General features: G+C 50.4%; 7 protein-coding genes across 7 annotated transcripts; 2 read left to right on the top strand and 5 right to left on the bottom strand.

The window, feature by feature from the left end:
- Window positions 1–78: 78 nt before the first annotated feature.
- BDQ94DRAFT_49123 (Zn(II)2Cys6 transcription factor) lies at window positions 79–2,379 on the bottom strand. The gene is made up of 2 exons (XM_026775892.1): window positions 2,125–2,379; window positions 79–2,016 (listed from the first exon to the last, which is right to left on the bottom strand). The coding sequence occupies exons 1-2, from the start codon at window positions 2,178–2,180 to the stop codon at window positions 546–548; spliced, it is 1,527 nt and encodes a 508-aa protein (XP_026631896.1). The 5' UTR covers window positions 2,181–2,379; the 3' UTR covers window positions 79–545.
- A 652-nt stretch (window positions 2,380–3,031) lies between these two features.
- BDQ94DRAFT_179786 (cytochrome P450) lies at window positions 3,032–5,212 on the top strand. The gene is made up of 5 exons (XM_026773472.1): window positions 3,032–3,605; window positions 3,665–3,872; window positions 3,937–4,005; window positions 4,085–4,687; window positions 4,759–5,212. The coding sequence occupies exons 1-5, from the start codon at window positions 3,381–3,383 to the stop codon at window positions 5,181–5,183; spliced, it is 1,530 nt and encodes a 509-aa protein (XP_026631895.1). The 5' UTR covers window positions 3,032–3,380; the 3' UTR covers window positions 5,184–5,212.
- A 457-nt stretch (window positions 5,213–5,669) lies between these two features.
- On the bottom strand, window positions 5,670–9,442 carry BDQ94DRAFT_134794 (nucleoporin Nup84/Nup107 family protein). Its single transcript, XM_026764541.1, has 6 exons — window positions 9,305–9,442; window positions 9,022–9,238; window positions 6,915–8,972; window positions 6,531–6,861; window positions 6,353–6,477; window positions 5,670–6,295 (listed from the first exon to the last, which is right to left on the bottom strand). Exons 1-6 carry the CDS (start codon window positions 9,362–9,364, stop codon window positions 5,955–5,957), a joined length of 3,132 nt encoding a protein of 1,043 aa, XP_026631894.1. The 5' UTR covers window positions 9,365–9,442; the 3' UTR covers window positions 5,670–5,954.
- A 204-nt stretch (window positions 9,443–9,646) lies between these two features.
- Window positions 9,647–10,585, bottom strand: BDQ94DRAFT_134792 (uncharacterized protein). The gene is made up of 4 exons (XM_026764540.1): window positions 10,390–10,585; window positions 10,288–10,338; window positions 10,226–10,238; window positions 9,647–10,173 (listed from the first exon to the last, which is right to left on the bottom strand). The coding sequence occupies exons 1-4, from the start codon at window positions 10,390–10,392 to the stop codon at window positions 10,001–10,003; spliced, it is 240 nt and encodes a 79-aa protein (XP_026631893.1). The 5' UTR covers window positions 10,393–10,585; the 3' UTR covers window positions 9,647–10,000.
- Window positions 10,586–10,917: 332 nt separating this feature from the next.
- Window positions 10,918–11,320, top strand: BDQ94DRAFT_165955 (SUMO family protein SMT3; the record flags this gene model as incomplete). The annotated part of the gene is made up of 2 exons (XM_026770441.1): window positions 10,918–11,127; window positions 11,264–11,320. The coding sequence occupies 2 exons, from the start codon at window positions 10,918–10,920 to the stop codon at window positions 11,318–11,320; spliced, it is 267 nt and encodes an 88-aa protein (XP_026631892.1).
- Window positions 11,321–11,963: 643 nt separating this feature from the next.
- Window positions 11,964–12,820, bottom strand: BDQ94DRAFT_49091 (uncharacterized protein). The gene has a single exon (XM_026775891.1). The coding sequence runs from the start codon at window positions 12,708–12,710 to the stop codon at window positions 12,060–12,062; it is 651 nt and encodes a 216-aa protein (XP_026631891.1). The 5' UTR covers window positions 12,711–12,820; the 3' UTR covers window positions 11,964–12,059.
- A 792-nt stretch (window positions 12,821–13,612) lies between these two features.
- On the bottom strand, window positions 13,613–14,236 carry BDQ94DRAFT_134784 (uncharacterized protein). Its single transcript, XM_026764539.1, has one exon. The coding sequence runs from the start codon at window positions 14,002–14,004 to the stop codon at window positions 13,840–13,842; it is 165 nt and encodes a 54-aa protein (XP_026631890.1). The 5' UTR covers window positions 14,005–14,236; the 3' UTR covers window positions 13,613–13,839.
- Window positions 14,237–14,381: the final 145 nt, after the last annotated feature.

The raw sequence follows: 14,381 nt of genomic DNA, 5'->3' as shown, positions 1-14,381 counted from the left end.
GGGGTTTTACGAGAGGGGATGATGGGATGGAAAGGGGGGGGGGGGGGGGGGGGGGGGGGGGGGGGGGGGGTTATATATATGTGTTTGATCTGGTAAGGTTCTCACACTTCAGGCACGACTAGTAGTTCACTAGTCTAGTATTAGGTAGTTCTTAATTCTGTCCGGCTGGGGCAATTTAAGTGTACTTCAGTTAGCACATCGAGATGGATGGTAGGACCAAGATGAATAGAGGTGATACTACATTACTACATTACTATTGATGTGATATGCATAGTATGCTAGCAGGTATACACTTACCTGCTGTTACTGATTACCCACTACGATAAAGATACTTGGAATAAGTGTCTATGATTTTTATAGGAGGTACAAATGGACATCATTCCCGAAACCTTTCCCAGGAGAGCTACCTGTCCTCCATCATTCTCTTTTCCGTTCACTAATAGAGTAATACTATTTATATCTGCATGGTTGTATATACGATCTCTCCATCTATACACATTACCATCGATGAAATATCCCTTCCCTGGAACAAATCCCAAAGGTACTTACTCCAGCACCACCACCCTCTCCTGCTCGCCACCACCAGCACCAGCCAACACATACCTAATAACCATACTCCTCCGATCCTCCGCAACCTCAACCGTGTGCGTATGCACACGAGCCTCCCTCGGAATAAACCCCTCGCCATCCCTCCCCTCCTCCTCAATATCCATCAGCCCCCGACAAATCCCCACAATCAAATACGAATCATAAAACCCCTCTCGATGCGGCCACATCTTCAGCAACTGGAGCGCTCGCTCTCTAGTCTCTGCATCCCGACACCTCACACAGCACCAGAACAGCGACGGCAAGACCCCGACGTCAGTGACCATGGTGGGGAGGTTCTCGTAACTCCCGTACTCGGTCACGAAGCTGGTGGTGATTCGCTCGCAGAGTTCGTTGATGCGTGTAAATTCAGGGAGGAAGTCGTCGTAGCCTAGTTCCGTTGTGTCGAGGGAACAGCCCAGCATGCTAGTTAGGGTTGCTACGTGTGTGAGGATGACGTCCACGCTGCGGGTTTCTCGTAACGTCCAGGCGGTGTTGGATTTGTGGGAGGAGATGAATGATTTGAGGTCCAGGGCGAAGTCTGTTAGATCGTGGTGGAGGGTGGTTTGTTTGGCAGAGAGGGTTAGAGGGGTGGTGGAGGTTGGGTCTTCTGGTTCGCCGCGGAAGAAGAGGTTGCAGAGGGATTGGAGGTGGAAGATGTTGTTCATTAGGACTCGTAGACGCTCTTTTGCTTCGGCGATGCTGTGGATTGGTGTTTTTGAGTAGGCTACTTCGGACACGCTCCCCTTGGGAGGGTGGCCGGTTACGACGACGTCGGGGCCGTTCCAGTAGGCTCGGGGGGTGTTGAGTTGCAGGAATGCTTTGGCGAGGATACGCTCGGTGGTTAGTGCGTGGTGAGCTGATTGGGTTTTCAGGATGTTGAGGCCTTGGTGTAGATGGGCGAAGGCATTGGTGTAGTCCCCCTCGAGGAGTTCAAGGATTACGAACACGACGCAGCACATGAGTGTGATGCTGCGGACTTGGGGGTCATTGGACTGGATGCGCCGGCGCAGCATTGCCATGGAGCGGTTGTATTGTTCCAGGGCGTAGTGGTGGTGGCGGTGATCGGGTTTTGGTTCCATGTTCATGCTGCTTCGCTCGTAGTTTTCGTGAAAGGCGCTGAGCGCGACTACTGCGTGGCAGACGGCGGGTTCTCTGTGACACATTTGTAGCACGAGACGCTGCCATACTTCCGAGTCGGCATACCCCACTAGCATGGGGATGGTGTTGTGCTCGAAGAACTGCAGACATCGACGCTCATCGGAATCTAGTCCGGGCAGACAGACGATGAGGCTCCTGGATGGTTTGGAGACTGGTAGTGTCGCCTTACGAAAGGGTAATCGATACTGGTTGTATCCGTCACATTTGCGCCCAGTGGAGGTGCAGTTGCGGCATGCATTTGGGGTTTCATCACATTTGATATGGCGGGACCTGCGTGCACGGACATGGGGGATTAGCTGCTTACCCTAGGATCAGGAGCCTAGTCTTGATGTTGATGAGCGGAGTGGAGAAGTAGGAAATGGAAAGATAAAGACTGACCGACAGGTGCGGCATCCATTCTTGGATCTATGGGTGAATGCTCTTTGTCTTCTCATGTTGGCTGGCTATGTGTAGGGACACGCTTCAGAGGGTTGTTCATATCTACAGTGCATACTTGCAGTAGTACCTTCTCCACTGGTGGAATAGTGAGCTTGACCTTTCAGTGGATTTGCATAGTAAGAAGCGAAGGATGAGAGCCTGTCAGTTGGGTCTCTCGCCAACACTTTGAGGGGAAGATCATAATTGGGGAGAAGGCCTCTCTCGTCCTGGTAAGTGTGTTTTAGCTCGACTACTAATAGTCCGACTAGTGCCACCATGGGATGCTGGGTGCCCCAGGCAGACAACGACGCCCTGTCTTTCCGATGATTCTGATTGGTCAAAATTAGGGTGGAGCGGTGAGTTGGAAAAGTCACTTGATTTATGCAGTGTCTACGTTGCAGTTATGAATGCGCATAGATTCCTCTTCCTATGCTCATTGGCAAAGCGGGCTGGCTTTGGTTCAATCCACTCCAAGTTTTGGCTGCCGATTGATGCGTAAAATGAGCTTGAGCAATGATAAATGACTCTCTTCATCAGCCGACTGGATGATGATCAAAACATCGCTGTTCCGATCTATCTGGATTGTGCTACTGTGGGCCACTTCAGCCGCACTGGCTGGGGTTTCTCCAATGCAATATCCAGATGCTGTACAGGCCTTTCAGCCCCCACAAGTACAGAGGTTGAACACATCAAAGCTGTGATCTGAAGTATTCAACTCGTCTAATCCATTTTATCTACTGATCAATCCATGTTTGTCTTTATCTGCTACAAGTGCTTATTAATGCGAGCCATGCCTGAGGGCAGAGAACTTCCCGCATGCAGGCCCTAAGGCATCAACGCGTGGCTGTACCGCACCCTCTCCCTTCATTCACGATATGCATGCAGCCAGCCAGCCAACCACATTCTCCAGGATCCAGATTTTATTGCAGTAGACCTTGCATTAGCATCTGCGTCTAGTCAATGCCGCATTCTAAGTCTGACAAGTCCGACAGCACACATTGGAGAATATATCATGTACTAAAATGTAGCAAATCCCGGTCTCCGCACCTTCCCTCGTCCATTTGGGCCTTGTGTGATATGGCACCCGCTATGATGATCTAAGGATTCTCGCTTTTTCAAATCACCAAGATTGACTTGCACTATCAACATTGACTGGACGGTTTCAAACGTCTTTCTCTTTGAATCTACAATATTTTTCTGATACTCTGGCACACATCATGTTCGCTGCTAACATCATATCATACTTAGCCAAGTTGGAGCCACCCCGATGGATCTGGGCGCCCATTCTAGCAGCAGTTTTCTTCTGGCTTCTAAGCGCCCCGTCCCTCAAGACATCCCTTCCTGTAATCAACCAAAGACGGCGATTTGAGATCGGAAGCCTGGGATCTTTAAAGCGGTTCTTCAAGGATGCACATGGCTTGGTCAGGGCTGGACTCAGTCAGGTATGCCTCTGTAAGCTCTGCCTTGAACCCATAAGCATTGATTGTTCATCATCTACCAGGGCAGCGCCTTTTACCTCTATTCGGAATTCGGGCCGAAGATCGTGCTCGCTTCAAAATATGCAGATGACTTCCGGAGCCATCATGCATTAAGCTTGCTGGATGCTGTGGCAGAAGAATACCACGCCCATATTCGAGGCTTTGATCCTTTCAACCGGGACCCGGCTATCATCATAGATATGGTGCGCATGAAATTGACACCATATCTGGGTGAGTAGATCGGATTCGTCCGCAATTGACTGACACATACATAACTAACTCTTTCGTCTGGTAGATAGCTTAGCTCGGCCATTGTCTGAAGAGACCGGTCGTGCGTTAGGGGAGTTGTTCACAGACGATCCCGGTAAGCTCATCAAATTCACTCCTGTCGACCTGGCTCCGGAACAATTGTGAATACTCATTCAATGTCATAACGACATCAGACTGGCATGACTTAGAACTAAAGCCCAACATGCTCGATCTAATCTCCAGACTGACATCGAGAGTGTTCCTCGGGGAGAAGCTATATCGCAACCCGGACTGGCACCGCGTCACAGCTGGTTACGCCGTCCACACATTCATGTCAGCTCTATTTCTCCGGATGTTCCCACGATGCACCCGACCCTTTGTGGCCAACTTGCTACCATTCTGCCGCAAGATGCGCAAGGAGCTCCAAGCAGCAAAAGACATCATCACCCCGGTCGTCGAAGAAAGACGGACCGCCAAGCAAGACGCCATCCGTCAAGGAAAGGAGCCCGAGCGCTACGTTGACGCCATGCAGTGGATGGAGGAATGCGCAAAAGGCCGTCCTTACGACCCGACCCTTGCTCAGATATCACTCACACTCGCAACTATACATACTACATCGGACCTGCTTACACAGACACTCTTCTACCTCGCGGAAAGGGACGAAATCATCGTGGCGCTACGAAACGAAGTAATCACAGTTCTGCAAGGGGATGGATGGTCCAAGTCCACTTTCAACAATCTGAAGCTCATGGATAGCATCTTAAAGGAAAGCCAACGGCTAAAACCGCACAATATGGGTAACCCCCACTCCTATCCCTTCCAATGCAGCTGAGAAAAAAAAAGCCCTTTCTAACGCAACCACAATTAGTCGCAATGAGACGCTTCGCACAAGAAGACGTGACCCTCTCCGACGGAACCGTCCTCCCCAAAGGATCGATCTCAGTCCTCACCACTGAGGCCATGCGCGACCCTAACATCTACCCAGACCCGGAGACATTCGACGCATACCGGTTTCTAAAACTGCGCGAGACGCCCGGCTACGAGACGATGGCGCAGGCAGTTTCGACTACGCCTCAGCATTTGGGTTTCGGGTTGGGAAAGCATGCTTGTCCTGGGCGATTCTTTGCGATCGCATTGCTTAAAATCATTCTGTGTCATATTCTTCTGGAGTATGAGTTTAAGATCGCTGATGGGTGGAGCCCGACAGTGAGGAAGTACGGGTTCATATGGCAGGCGGATCCGGTGGCGAAGGTGTCTGTTCGGAGAAGGAAGGAGGAGTTTACTATCTTGTGAGTTGGGTGAACAGGGAATGAGTGAGTGGGTGTGTGGGTATTGGTACCATGGTGCTAGTATATATATATATCTATACTAAATGGGAGAATCAATCAACAGTATCTAATTACCATCAAGATCGAATTGCCGATAATACTATTAGTAGTCTTGTAACTGGCGAGAGAGGGAGATCTAGCTATTTGATTCATTATTGCTAACTCCAATAGTATCTAGGCGGACCGACGGTTCTACTAAAGCAAGCCCTCTAAGCATGACATTAAGAGTGAATGCATGTACCAGTCCAGATGATTCATCATAAGCAAGAAGAATAACTAGTTACCATATGATCATTCATCCAATTGCTTGATGCGTATCATCATGCTTAGCACAATGACTGAAAAACAGCATATTTTTCTCCTATTTGACTACGGACGTGTTGCGTCCTTTCTAGTAGGTTGCATCTTTCTATCAGATTGCAATCAAACTACAGGTCAGCCTCTACTTGGTGTAGTACATGGTTTATTCATTTCTGGCGGTCCTTAAGATTGAAAAGGCGCAATTCGCTAAATTTGACATGGAACCCATCTGATTATTGCAATACAGCTTAGATCTTTATTTTCAGGTCGATGTAAATCCTGGAAATGCGCCGGAAATGATCATCCCTCCGACCCTGTTACATGCAAGATGCCCATAATCCTTCTGGCCAGAAAGGATTGGGTGAAGTCATAGAAAATGAGAAACATGAGGGTAATATACACGCCGGTCCACCATCGTTAGTTCAGATACACACTTTCATTGCTCCTGGGTCGTGCCATTCTCCTCATCCGACACTTGCGGGGCCCAGATCCCCAAGGACTCGCCTCCCAGAAGCCTGACGCCAGGCTTCGCGTGCGTGTTCACCATGGATTTGCTGGATACTGCCAACGCGTTCATCAGCTCTCCAACGCGACGGGCCGCAACGAAACTGCTGGTAAGATGCTCCACTTCGGCCACCTGGGTGGCCAGGTTCATGCACTGCACCAAGAGCTCGCTGCTGAGCACATGAGCCGAGAAATACATCGTATTGTGGTAATCGAGGAACACTTCGGGAATGTAGGTGTTACGGATCTCCTCCAATTCCGCCTTCTCGGCTTCTATAGGGAGCATGTCAGTATCAATACACTTGACCTCAAGCACACAAGGTTCCTTACCATTCTCGTAGTTGACCAGCCACTCATCCAACATGACATCAATTTGGACGCTAGTGTCATCCAGGGCTTCCTGCAGCCCTTCTCTCAAGTCCTTGAGCATACCCGAATCACGCCGCCGTTTGTTACTACGCCAGTGGTAAGTACAACGCAAACCCAGTCATAGATGGTCATGACATACTTTTCTAGTTTTTCGTAGATAATTGCATATCTCTCTAGAGCGTCAAACGCCAAGATGAGAACCTCCAGGTCACGCATGGTCTGCGATTGCTGGAGTAGTATGCTCGCCTGGCTATTCGACGCGACTCCGTTGGTTCGCGACCGGGAACGCTTGTGGGGGGAGCTGAGCAACCTCGACTTCGTCGGACTGGAAGGTTCTGGGGTGTTGACCTCCTGCATCGCCTCCACATCGAGACTGAACTCCGAAATATCAAAGCCGAACATTTCCCGCGAGATGTCGGATAGCTTCATCCGCCGACACAGCTCCCGAGCTGCAGATAGTCGCCCCGAAACTGTGATATTGTTAGCCCTGCATCTCCTACACGGAACAAGGGTATTTCCATACGATAGAACTTGCGGTACAACAGAGCTCCGAGCTGACAGATCCGCCCCCACTGTCCATCCACGTAGCGAAGCCATTCGAGACTGCGGATGACATTCTCATCACTCTCGGATATCTCATTCCCGATGAAATCCGTCTTGACCGGGACCAGTTCAAAGTGGCCATCCTTGCGGTTTACAACCTTCGGGTGCCGCTTGACCGTCCTGGAGTGGTCAATGGCAGAGACATTCACGCTCAGCCACTCCCACTGAGTCTGCAGAACAGCCTCAACGTCGATACCGTGCTTCTCCATAAGCCTAACTAGGAGCTTCCTCTCCCGTGGATCAACAATCTCGATCAATACCTGAGCCAGAACAGACCTCGCCAAATCCTCGGGGAGAAGGGACGCATAAAGCGGAATGATATCCACAATACCGAGAGACTCCATGTTAGCGATATATCCGATCACGTTTACGCAGGCAGTGTTGTAGAACTGAGTGTCGGCGCGAACATATCCAATGGAATGAGCGACAATGTAAAGATGAGTGGCGATTCTGAGCGCATCGCCGTCCTCTGCAGCGATAACAAGGCTGTCATCGACGGAGGTAGGTGACACGTCAGGAACGAAGGATGACGCATCCGGTTTGTTGTTTGCAACCTGGGACACTGCCTGGGCTAACGAGTAGAAGAACGTGTCGTATCCCTTGCCCAAGATCGTCGCCTGGATGGTGCGGTACGGGTTCCGTGCCTCGCTTCCAACGCGTTCGTTCCCTCTAGTGTACTGCACGAACTTGTTGAATTCGGCATAACCTGCCGGCTCGGGCACGAAGGCAACAGGGGTGGTAGGCGAATGACTTAGCTTCCGCTGAAATTGCTTGCAGAATCCCTGGTAGCGAGACAGGAGGACGCTGTTGAAGTGCACAAAGAGATAGTCGTCCCAGGTATGGCAGACCTTAAAGGCTGCCTCTGTTTCGCCGCAGAGCAACGCATAAACCGCCCGCTCGAAATCCTCGGCGTGTGAGCTCCGTGCCAAAGCACTGCAGGCAGCCCTCCAGGATTCTTGGGAGCGCCAGTTCATAAAGCGTGTGTGTCCATCATCAACAGGCGTCCTTCCAGTGTGTGATTCAACATCCACGCTAGTACCACAGATGCTGACGGCTCGCCATGTTTCCAGCCGCTCTGCACACCAATCGCGGATCTTGAACCAACTCTCTCCATGTCTTAGCATCTTCCAGCAAGTCATCCATGTAGCGCGCTCGTAGAACTGATCCTGTTTCTGTAGGCTCTGCCTCTGGCGTGTGACGGCGTCCGGATCTAATTGGGTGACTAGTGGCTCCGACTTATCCGAGCTCAGGAGCGTAGCGGTGATGCCTGGGTCGTTAGGTTCGAGGGGTTGAGGCCAGGCTCGCAGTCGCTTCTGTCCCTTGATCGTCTCCTTCGTATAAAGCCAGCCATGGGACCATGATCCCTGACCTCTCTCGGCCTGTGACTCTAATTCGGAGATTAGATAGTCCACATCTTGCGTACTGTATTTTGCTGAGCGTTCGAGCCACTTCAGGATGATGACGCATTCCGTCGCATAATGGTCCGCAGCCAAGAAATGGTCCCAGACCTCGCGATCGGGGGAGTACCGGTGTAGATCCTGGAAGACAGATTCTTGCGATTTCTTGGAGTTGGCTCTGCGGGGCGGATCGTCCATGCTTATAAGGTTGAGGAGGAGTCGCCAAGTGTCGGCTTCCAATTGTAGACGCCGGAGCTCTTCTGCAGTCTTGGGATCGAACGATGCGGATCCGTTGCTTCGAGCAGCACCCAATCCAAGCTTGGCCCGTTTCAAGGTGTTTTGTTTCGTGATGTCGCTAATTGCATCTTGTGCGAGAGTCTGGTAGCTCTTCACCAGGTTATAGGCAGCTTGGTAATCCGAAAAGTCATCCGAGCGGTTTCCTTTCTGTTTGAAACGATCCAACTTTTCGGCGAAGGCCTCAATCTGGCGCGTGACTCGATCAGCGGTGCGGCGAAGGGGATGCAAGGCCTCCTGCGCGCCTGCCGACGTAAACAAGTCCGGTGTCGCAACATCTGTGCCATCTAGCAAAGTCAGCCTTCGTAGCACTGCCATAAGCCATAAGGAGCATACTGTGCCCATTTGGAGCGAACCCCAGATCCAGTGGTGATTCGCTTCCGTTCAGCGCGTCAGTGGGCTCTTCCTCTGATTCCTCGTCTTCGTCAACGTAGTCATCTTCCATGTCTTCATCCTCATTGGGCTCCATGTCGTCTCCCTCTTCGTCCATGGGCTCATCGTCATCATCCTCAATCTCGATAACATCCGACTCGTTCGTTGGTTGTTGGGAAGGCTGGACAATGAAACATCGGTCGGTCAGCGCACCGCCTTACAAGAAGGCCAAAACAAAGCAACTCACATTTATGGACGTGAAGCCGGCAGGGGCGCCCGAACCCGTGGCCCTGGTTAAGGGTGCCATGAGCGCGAGGAAAGGCCGGAGAGGTTGATCGGGAGAGAAGGGGGTGTGTCGGGGGAAGGGCGATGATAGAGATGGAGGGTGTTTGCGAAGGGACCTTAAGCTTCCCAGGAGGATTCGGGGAAGAACTGCAACTTCCAATCTTCTTCGTCTTACTCTTTTTGGCCGTGTTTTGGGCCGACGGGCCACTAGCCCATATGGGGACTAGCGCCAACACACAACCATAAAAACTCGCGCACTTCGGCTTTTCCCTCCTCTTCTTTTTTCTTTCTTCATCAAATGTCTATAGGCAATCATTAGAGTCTCGGAACGAGCGCTTCAATCTTCGTTCAGGTCAATCGGCCTCTTTGCGTGCTCAAGATTGTCTTAGAGAAATTTGGCAATTTTCACAACTAGCCTAGCTCTTTACTCAGCATGGGAGCTCAGACTGCAAGGGAATTGTCACATTCCAGCTTCAGATTTATCTGAGATGGACTGACTACTAAGACTATCACTGCCACTTTCTTTCGGCAACAACCGGACATGTTCTAAGGACCTCGATGAATTGGTCTCTACTCTATGGACGACGAAAGTATGATTGGTAGTATGTACATGATCCGTAGATCTCTGTTAAAACACGAAATCCCTTACCAAGGCAAGCTATGGCTCCATACCCCGTTGCTTCATCTTCAGACGCAGCAAGTTGGGCTTGGGACAGCTTGGAGTCTTTGCGTCCTCTCCTCGCGCCTTGTAGAAGGCATTGCAGCACTCATAGAGGGCATTGATCTGGGACTGGCATTTCTCCTCCTGGTACGAGTTCTTCGTGAGACATGCTGCAAGAATCAGTGACATTTCTGCACCTGGATGTTGTATGGTGGTAATCACCTTGTATTGCACACTGGCAATTGTCAGTCATGCACCAAAAGAATGTTCTTTTTGTGACCTACAGCTCGTGGATGGCAAGGCGGGTCAAATGCTATGTCTTCCTTAAGTCCGCCCTGCTATCTGTTACTCTCAACTCAAACGGGAGTCAGTGGTTACACTCATACCATGACGCAATATACTACACTCAGCCAGAGAACCGGCAACAAGACAGAAGAATGTTCAGAAATAAACAGCCCAGAGGCTAGAAGTGGACGAACAAACTCAGTCAGAAAAATGAAACAAATATGGTCTAATATTGAAGATTATAAAGAGGGAAACTCAAGTCCCAGTAAGAGTAGTAACACCTTTGATCTCATTCACTGCAGCGAAGCAGCGGGAAGTTGGACCTGCGCCGCAAAATAGATTCTCCGATATTTATAACTGGTGGGGGTTGCCTTCATCGCCTCCAGCTCAGTTCAACACCCATCCTTTTCTTCTCCCAGTCGTTTCTCACGTCCACCAGCTTCTCCTTCTCGTCCGTCTCTCCGCCGGTGTTCTAGCGCATAAGTTCCGATCTTCCCAAGCGGCAAATAGGTGAGCCACTCAAACACCGCAGCAGTCTGACGAACGACTTGCGACGGGAAGTCCATTAAAGCTGACAACTCGCCCCCGCTCCAGTTTTCAGTCTCATCGTTTCCATTCCTTCTACAACAATGGCCGACTCCGGAGAGGCTCCCGCGGCTGTCGAGCACCTCAACATCAAGGTTACCGATAACAACAACGAAGTGTTCTTCAAGATCAAGCGCACAACCCAGTTGAAGAAGTTGATGGACGCGTTCTGCGAAAGGCAAGGAAAGCAGCCTTCGACGGTTCGGTTCCTGTTTGATGGCACCCGCGTGCGCCCTGAAGATACGCCCGATACTGTATGTTCTGCACAACGACCCTTCCGTGATATATTACGTGCACGCACCGCGGCACCCTTCCCCGCACGAACCCCTGCTCCTCTGGCAGAAGCCAGGGAACCACAAAGAACACGGCTAACATATCCAAAACTCGCAGCTCGAGATGGCCGATGGGGACACTCTCGAAGTGCACCAGGAACAAATCGGTGGCTAGATAGCGTCTTCGATGAATTATGATTATTATGTCCTTCAAAATACATTACCAGCCCCGTTGTCTTTCTCACTTCACTTACTACCTTACTTTTTTTTCCCGACCACCCTTCGATCTGTTTCTTCCGTTCTATGAAACAGACACAAGGCGCAACACGGTGTTCTACTTGGTTGATGGGTCGGAGCCGGGCCCGGATTTGGAGAGCGTCCGATCATGAGATGTGTATCTGGGTAGGAATCGGGATTTTCAGAGTGATAAATCAGAGGATTAAACAGCTATTTTACTTTTAACTTCGCTGCTTTGCAAATTATATGGAAGCTGAAAACGGAAAAGGACGAGTGTCTTACCTCTGATGTGCTCTACAGTTGGAATAGATCCTCGATCAGATCAGTATGTTCAAGCTATGCTGGGTTGCAACTTTTGCAAAACTAGATTAGGCTCTCCTGTTTCGTGTCCATTCATCTGGATTTGTATGCTGAGAAATTCACCGCAAAGACTATATTACAGTCCCGTATATTTTGGACCCAGTGAGTCTGTGTATGTAGGATAGAGAATTGACAGGAAACCAGACAACCGACCCACCCCCAAAGCAGACAATCAAGGAGAGAAGAAGATAAGAAATGCAGCACCCAGCACAGCACATTACTTTCAAGAGCTCAAAGTAATAGCAAAGAATATGTATCCCCACCAACCCCACACCCAACAGTATGGTGTAGAAAGTCCGTTGATATAACAGTGTCAATTACATGTCCCACACCGCTGCCTTAGCTTTCTCCTCCTCTTCCTTCGCCTTTGCCGCCTCCTCCTTCTCCTTATTCCGCCGCTTAATCTCCTGCTCCTTCACCGCGCGGTCATACGCCCGCTGCTCCTCCGTGCGCTTGGGCGCCCGAATTCCCAACGCCCCGGCGATCATCCTCCCCGCCACAGCCGTCTGCTTCTCCGGCCTCCTCGCCGGCGACCTTGCCTCTGATCGTCCACCATACGTAGGCCACGGCGGCTGTGACGCAGACGTCTGCGGCGAGATAGGCGTGGGCGGGGGGTCTAGAGGACCTTCAGTGTAACGGATGGAAGGCGACAATGCGGGGCTGGCGAAGCGGGAGGAGGTAGCGGGGGAAGTAGATGAAATCTCGGCTGCTCCTCCTTCGGGGTCAGAGGCGGAAGCAGAGTCTACTTCATCTTCCCAGGAGTCGGCGACGGGGGCAGGCTCTTTTTTCTTCTTCACTGTGTGGTGGTGTTGTTTGGGGACAGAGGTGGGGGGAGTTGGTCGGGGGATGTCCTTAATGGGGCTTTTATTGGTGAGGGAGAGTTCGCGGAGAGAGGATTGCAGTTCGGAGGTTGCTGATGCTGATGCTGTTGGCGGTGTTGTTGCTGGTGGTGTGGCTGGAACGGACATTGGGAGTGGTGTTAGTTTTGGTGTTTTTTGTGATGAAAGGAAGTTGTAGCTAATTATGTTATGGGAGTACCATGGGTACTGTGGGGTGAGGAAGTAGTAACAATGGGGATCTGGGGAGGAGAAAAGTATAGTAGGGAAGGAATGGTTTGTTTGAGGAGGGGTTCAGTTATTGCGGCGGCAGTACAATTGGGGAGGGAAGAGGGAAGGTTAATAAAGGAGGATGAAGGAACGAACCCTTGGGAATGGAACTGGCATGAGTGGTCGCCATATCGAACTAATTGATGGAATTCTATTGTTGAAGATCTGGAGTGGTTCGCAGACAGACAATGCAGGTGGTCCGACCGCTTTCAAGCAAAGCGAAAAGGTGAAATCATGAATGGCGTCAGTCCCGGCGGTGCGACCCCGCCTTTCGGGGAAGGCGGACCCCGTGATTGGCTCTGCATTGGGCTGGCCAGAGTTCGAGTTGGTCCAGCGCTTTCGTCTTTCTGGCGCGAATTGCAGATTGAGGAACGGTTCACGTTTCCACCATTGTGTGGTGGCTGATCTGCGTTGGGAAAGCGACTATCATGGACAGAATGGTTGTCTGACTGGCCGGTTTCTTGCTGTGTGTACAGTGTGATGGGGGAGTTGGGTCATTGATCTACATACTCCTGTCCAAGGCTGTAACGCTACTAGCAAGGATGACTCTCTAATAGAGTCGTGTGATCTGATCTCAGGATGTGCATCTCTCCATATCTAGGACACCTACTTTGTAGTCCAAAGTATGCGCTTTCATCTACTATTGTTCGTAGTTTAGGACCCCAGCATTGTGTTTTTACTTTGTAGATAGTGACTAAGCAGTTGGGAGTGTGGGGTGATCTCCCATCCTTGCTTCCAGAGCCTAGAATTCATAAAAATAGACCACTTGACATCATCTACCAATATCTTACCTGGACTATGCAATTCGATAAGATTTCCCTTTTGGTGAAGGGGGACCGGGATTTCCCATTCATGTGAAGTACTAGTTCCAAGTTGTGCTGATCAATTGAACCAGAACACATTTTTGCTGACATGAAGCATTACTACTAGTGTACCGTGACCATGAAATGCAGACTGAAACATGATACCACTGAGTAGAAAGTGTCAAAGATTAATTGAAATGTCTATACACCGCACAAAGTGCTAGAAGCTGGTGCAAGGTCATTCTATAGCAGTACTGCACCGAGCAATGCTGCACGCCACTACTTACAGATGTCCAGCAGCTACATGTGAACAAATAAAACAATGCAAATGAACCAATCCGCAAGCTATACATCCACCGATATTTCAGAAAATTTTTGCATTTTGTTCAATCGTTACATAGTATTCTGGAACAACTAACATACACCAAATTGGTGACTCCTAACGCCGTGGGCGGAGCATGTGGCATTTGCCTTTCCGAGTCCCTAAGCACCCGGCAACACGTTTCCGAGATGACCAATCACAGCCACGCACTGACTGCCCCGAGTGCCCACCTCCTCTTGTTTAGTACCTCGGAAACAGTCGGCAAGTTGTCCGAGACCGGCGGAGTATCCGTCTTATAAGACATCATTTCCCGAGGTTTAGTCTTCCGCCTCCCCAACTCTCTTTCAGGCCTGTAGACCACTCAAGAAACTGGATGCTGATATTGCTCTAGTTTACGAAGCGACTGCG

The sequence above is a fragment of the Aspergillus welwitschiae genome (genome assembly GCF_003344945.1).
Source record: "Aspergillus welwitschiae strain CBS 139.54b unplaced genomic scaffold BDQ94scaffold_2, whole genome shotgun sequence".
NCBI classification, from domain to species: Eukaryota; Fungi; Ascomycota; class Eurotiomycetes; order Eurotiales; family Aspergillaceae; genus Aspergillus; species Aspergillus welwitschiae.
The sequence above is the reverse complement of the archived record's forward strand: the minus strand, read 5'-3'. Positions and strand labels throughout refer to the sequence as shown.

Excerpts from the sequence above, each read along its gene's own strand:
- BDQ94DRAFT_134794 (XM_026764541.1), bottom strand. The coding sequence starts at position 9,364 with ATGGCACCCTTAACCAGGGCCACGGGTTCGGGCGCCCCTGCCGGCTTC. Across the intron at positions 9,239-9,304 it reads CCGGCTTCACGTCCATAAAT|CCTTCCCAACAACCAACGAA; the intron begins GTGAGTTGCTTT and ends TTCATTGTCCAG. Across the intron at positions 6,862-6,914 it reads GTTGTACCGCAAGTTCTATC|TTTCGGGGCGACTATCTGCA; the intron begins GTATGGAAATAC and ends ACAATATCACAG.
- BDQ94DRAFT_49123 (XM_026775892.1), bottom strand. The coding sequence starts at position 2,180 with ATGAGAAGACAAAGAGCATTCACCCATAGATCCAAGAATGGATGCCGC. Across the intron at positions 2,017-2,124 it reads AATGGATGCCGCACCTGTCG|GTCCCGCCATATCAAATGTG; the intron begins GTCAGTCTTTAT and ends CCGTGCACGCAG.
- BDQ94DRAFT_134784 (XM_026764539.1), bottom strand. The coding sequence starts at position 14,004 with ATGTATAGCTTGCGGATTGGTTCATTTGCATTGTTTTATTTGTTCACA.
- BDQ94DRAFT_179786 (XM_026773472.1), top strand. The coding sequence starts at position 3,381 with ATGTTCGCTGCTAACATCATATCATACTTAGCCAAGTTGGAGCCACCC. Across the intron at positions 3,873-3,936 it reads GAAATTGACACCATATCTGG|ATAGCTTAGCTCGGCCATTG; the intron begins GTGAGTAGATCG and ends TTCGTCTGGTAG. Across the intron at positions 4,688-4,758 it reads GCTAAAACCGCACAATATGG|TCGCAATGAGACGCTTCGCA; the intron begins GTAACCCCCACT and ends AACCACAATTAG.
- BDQ94DRAFT_49091 (XM_026775891.1), bottom strand. The coding sequence starts at position 12,710 with ATGTCCGTTCCAGCCACACCACCAGCAACAACACCGCCAACAGCATCA.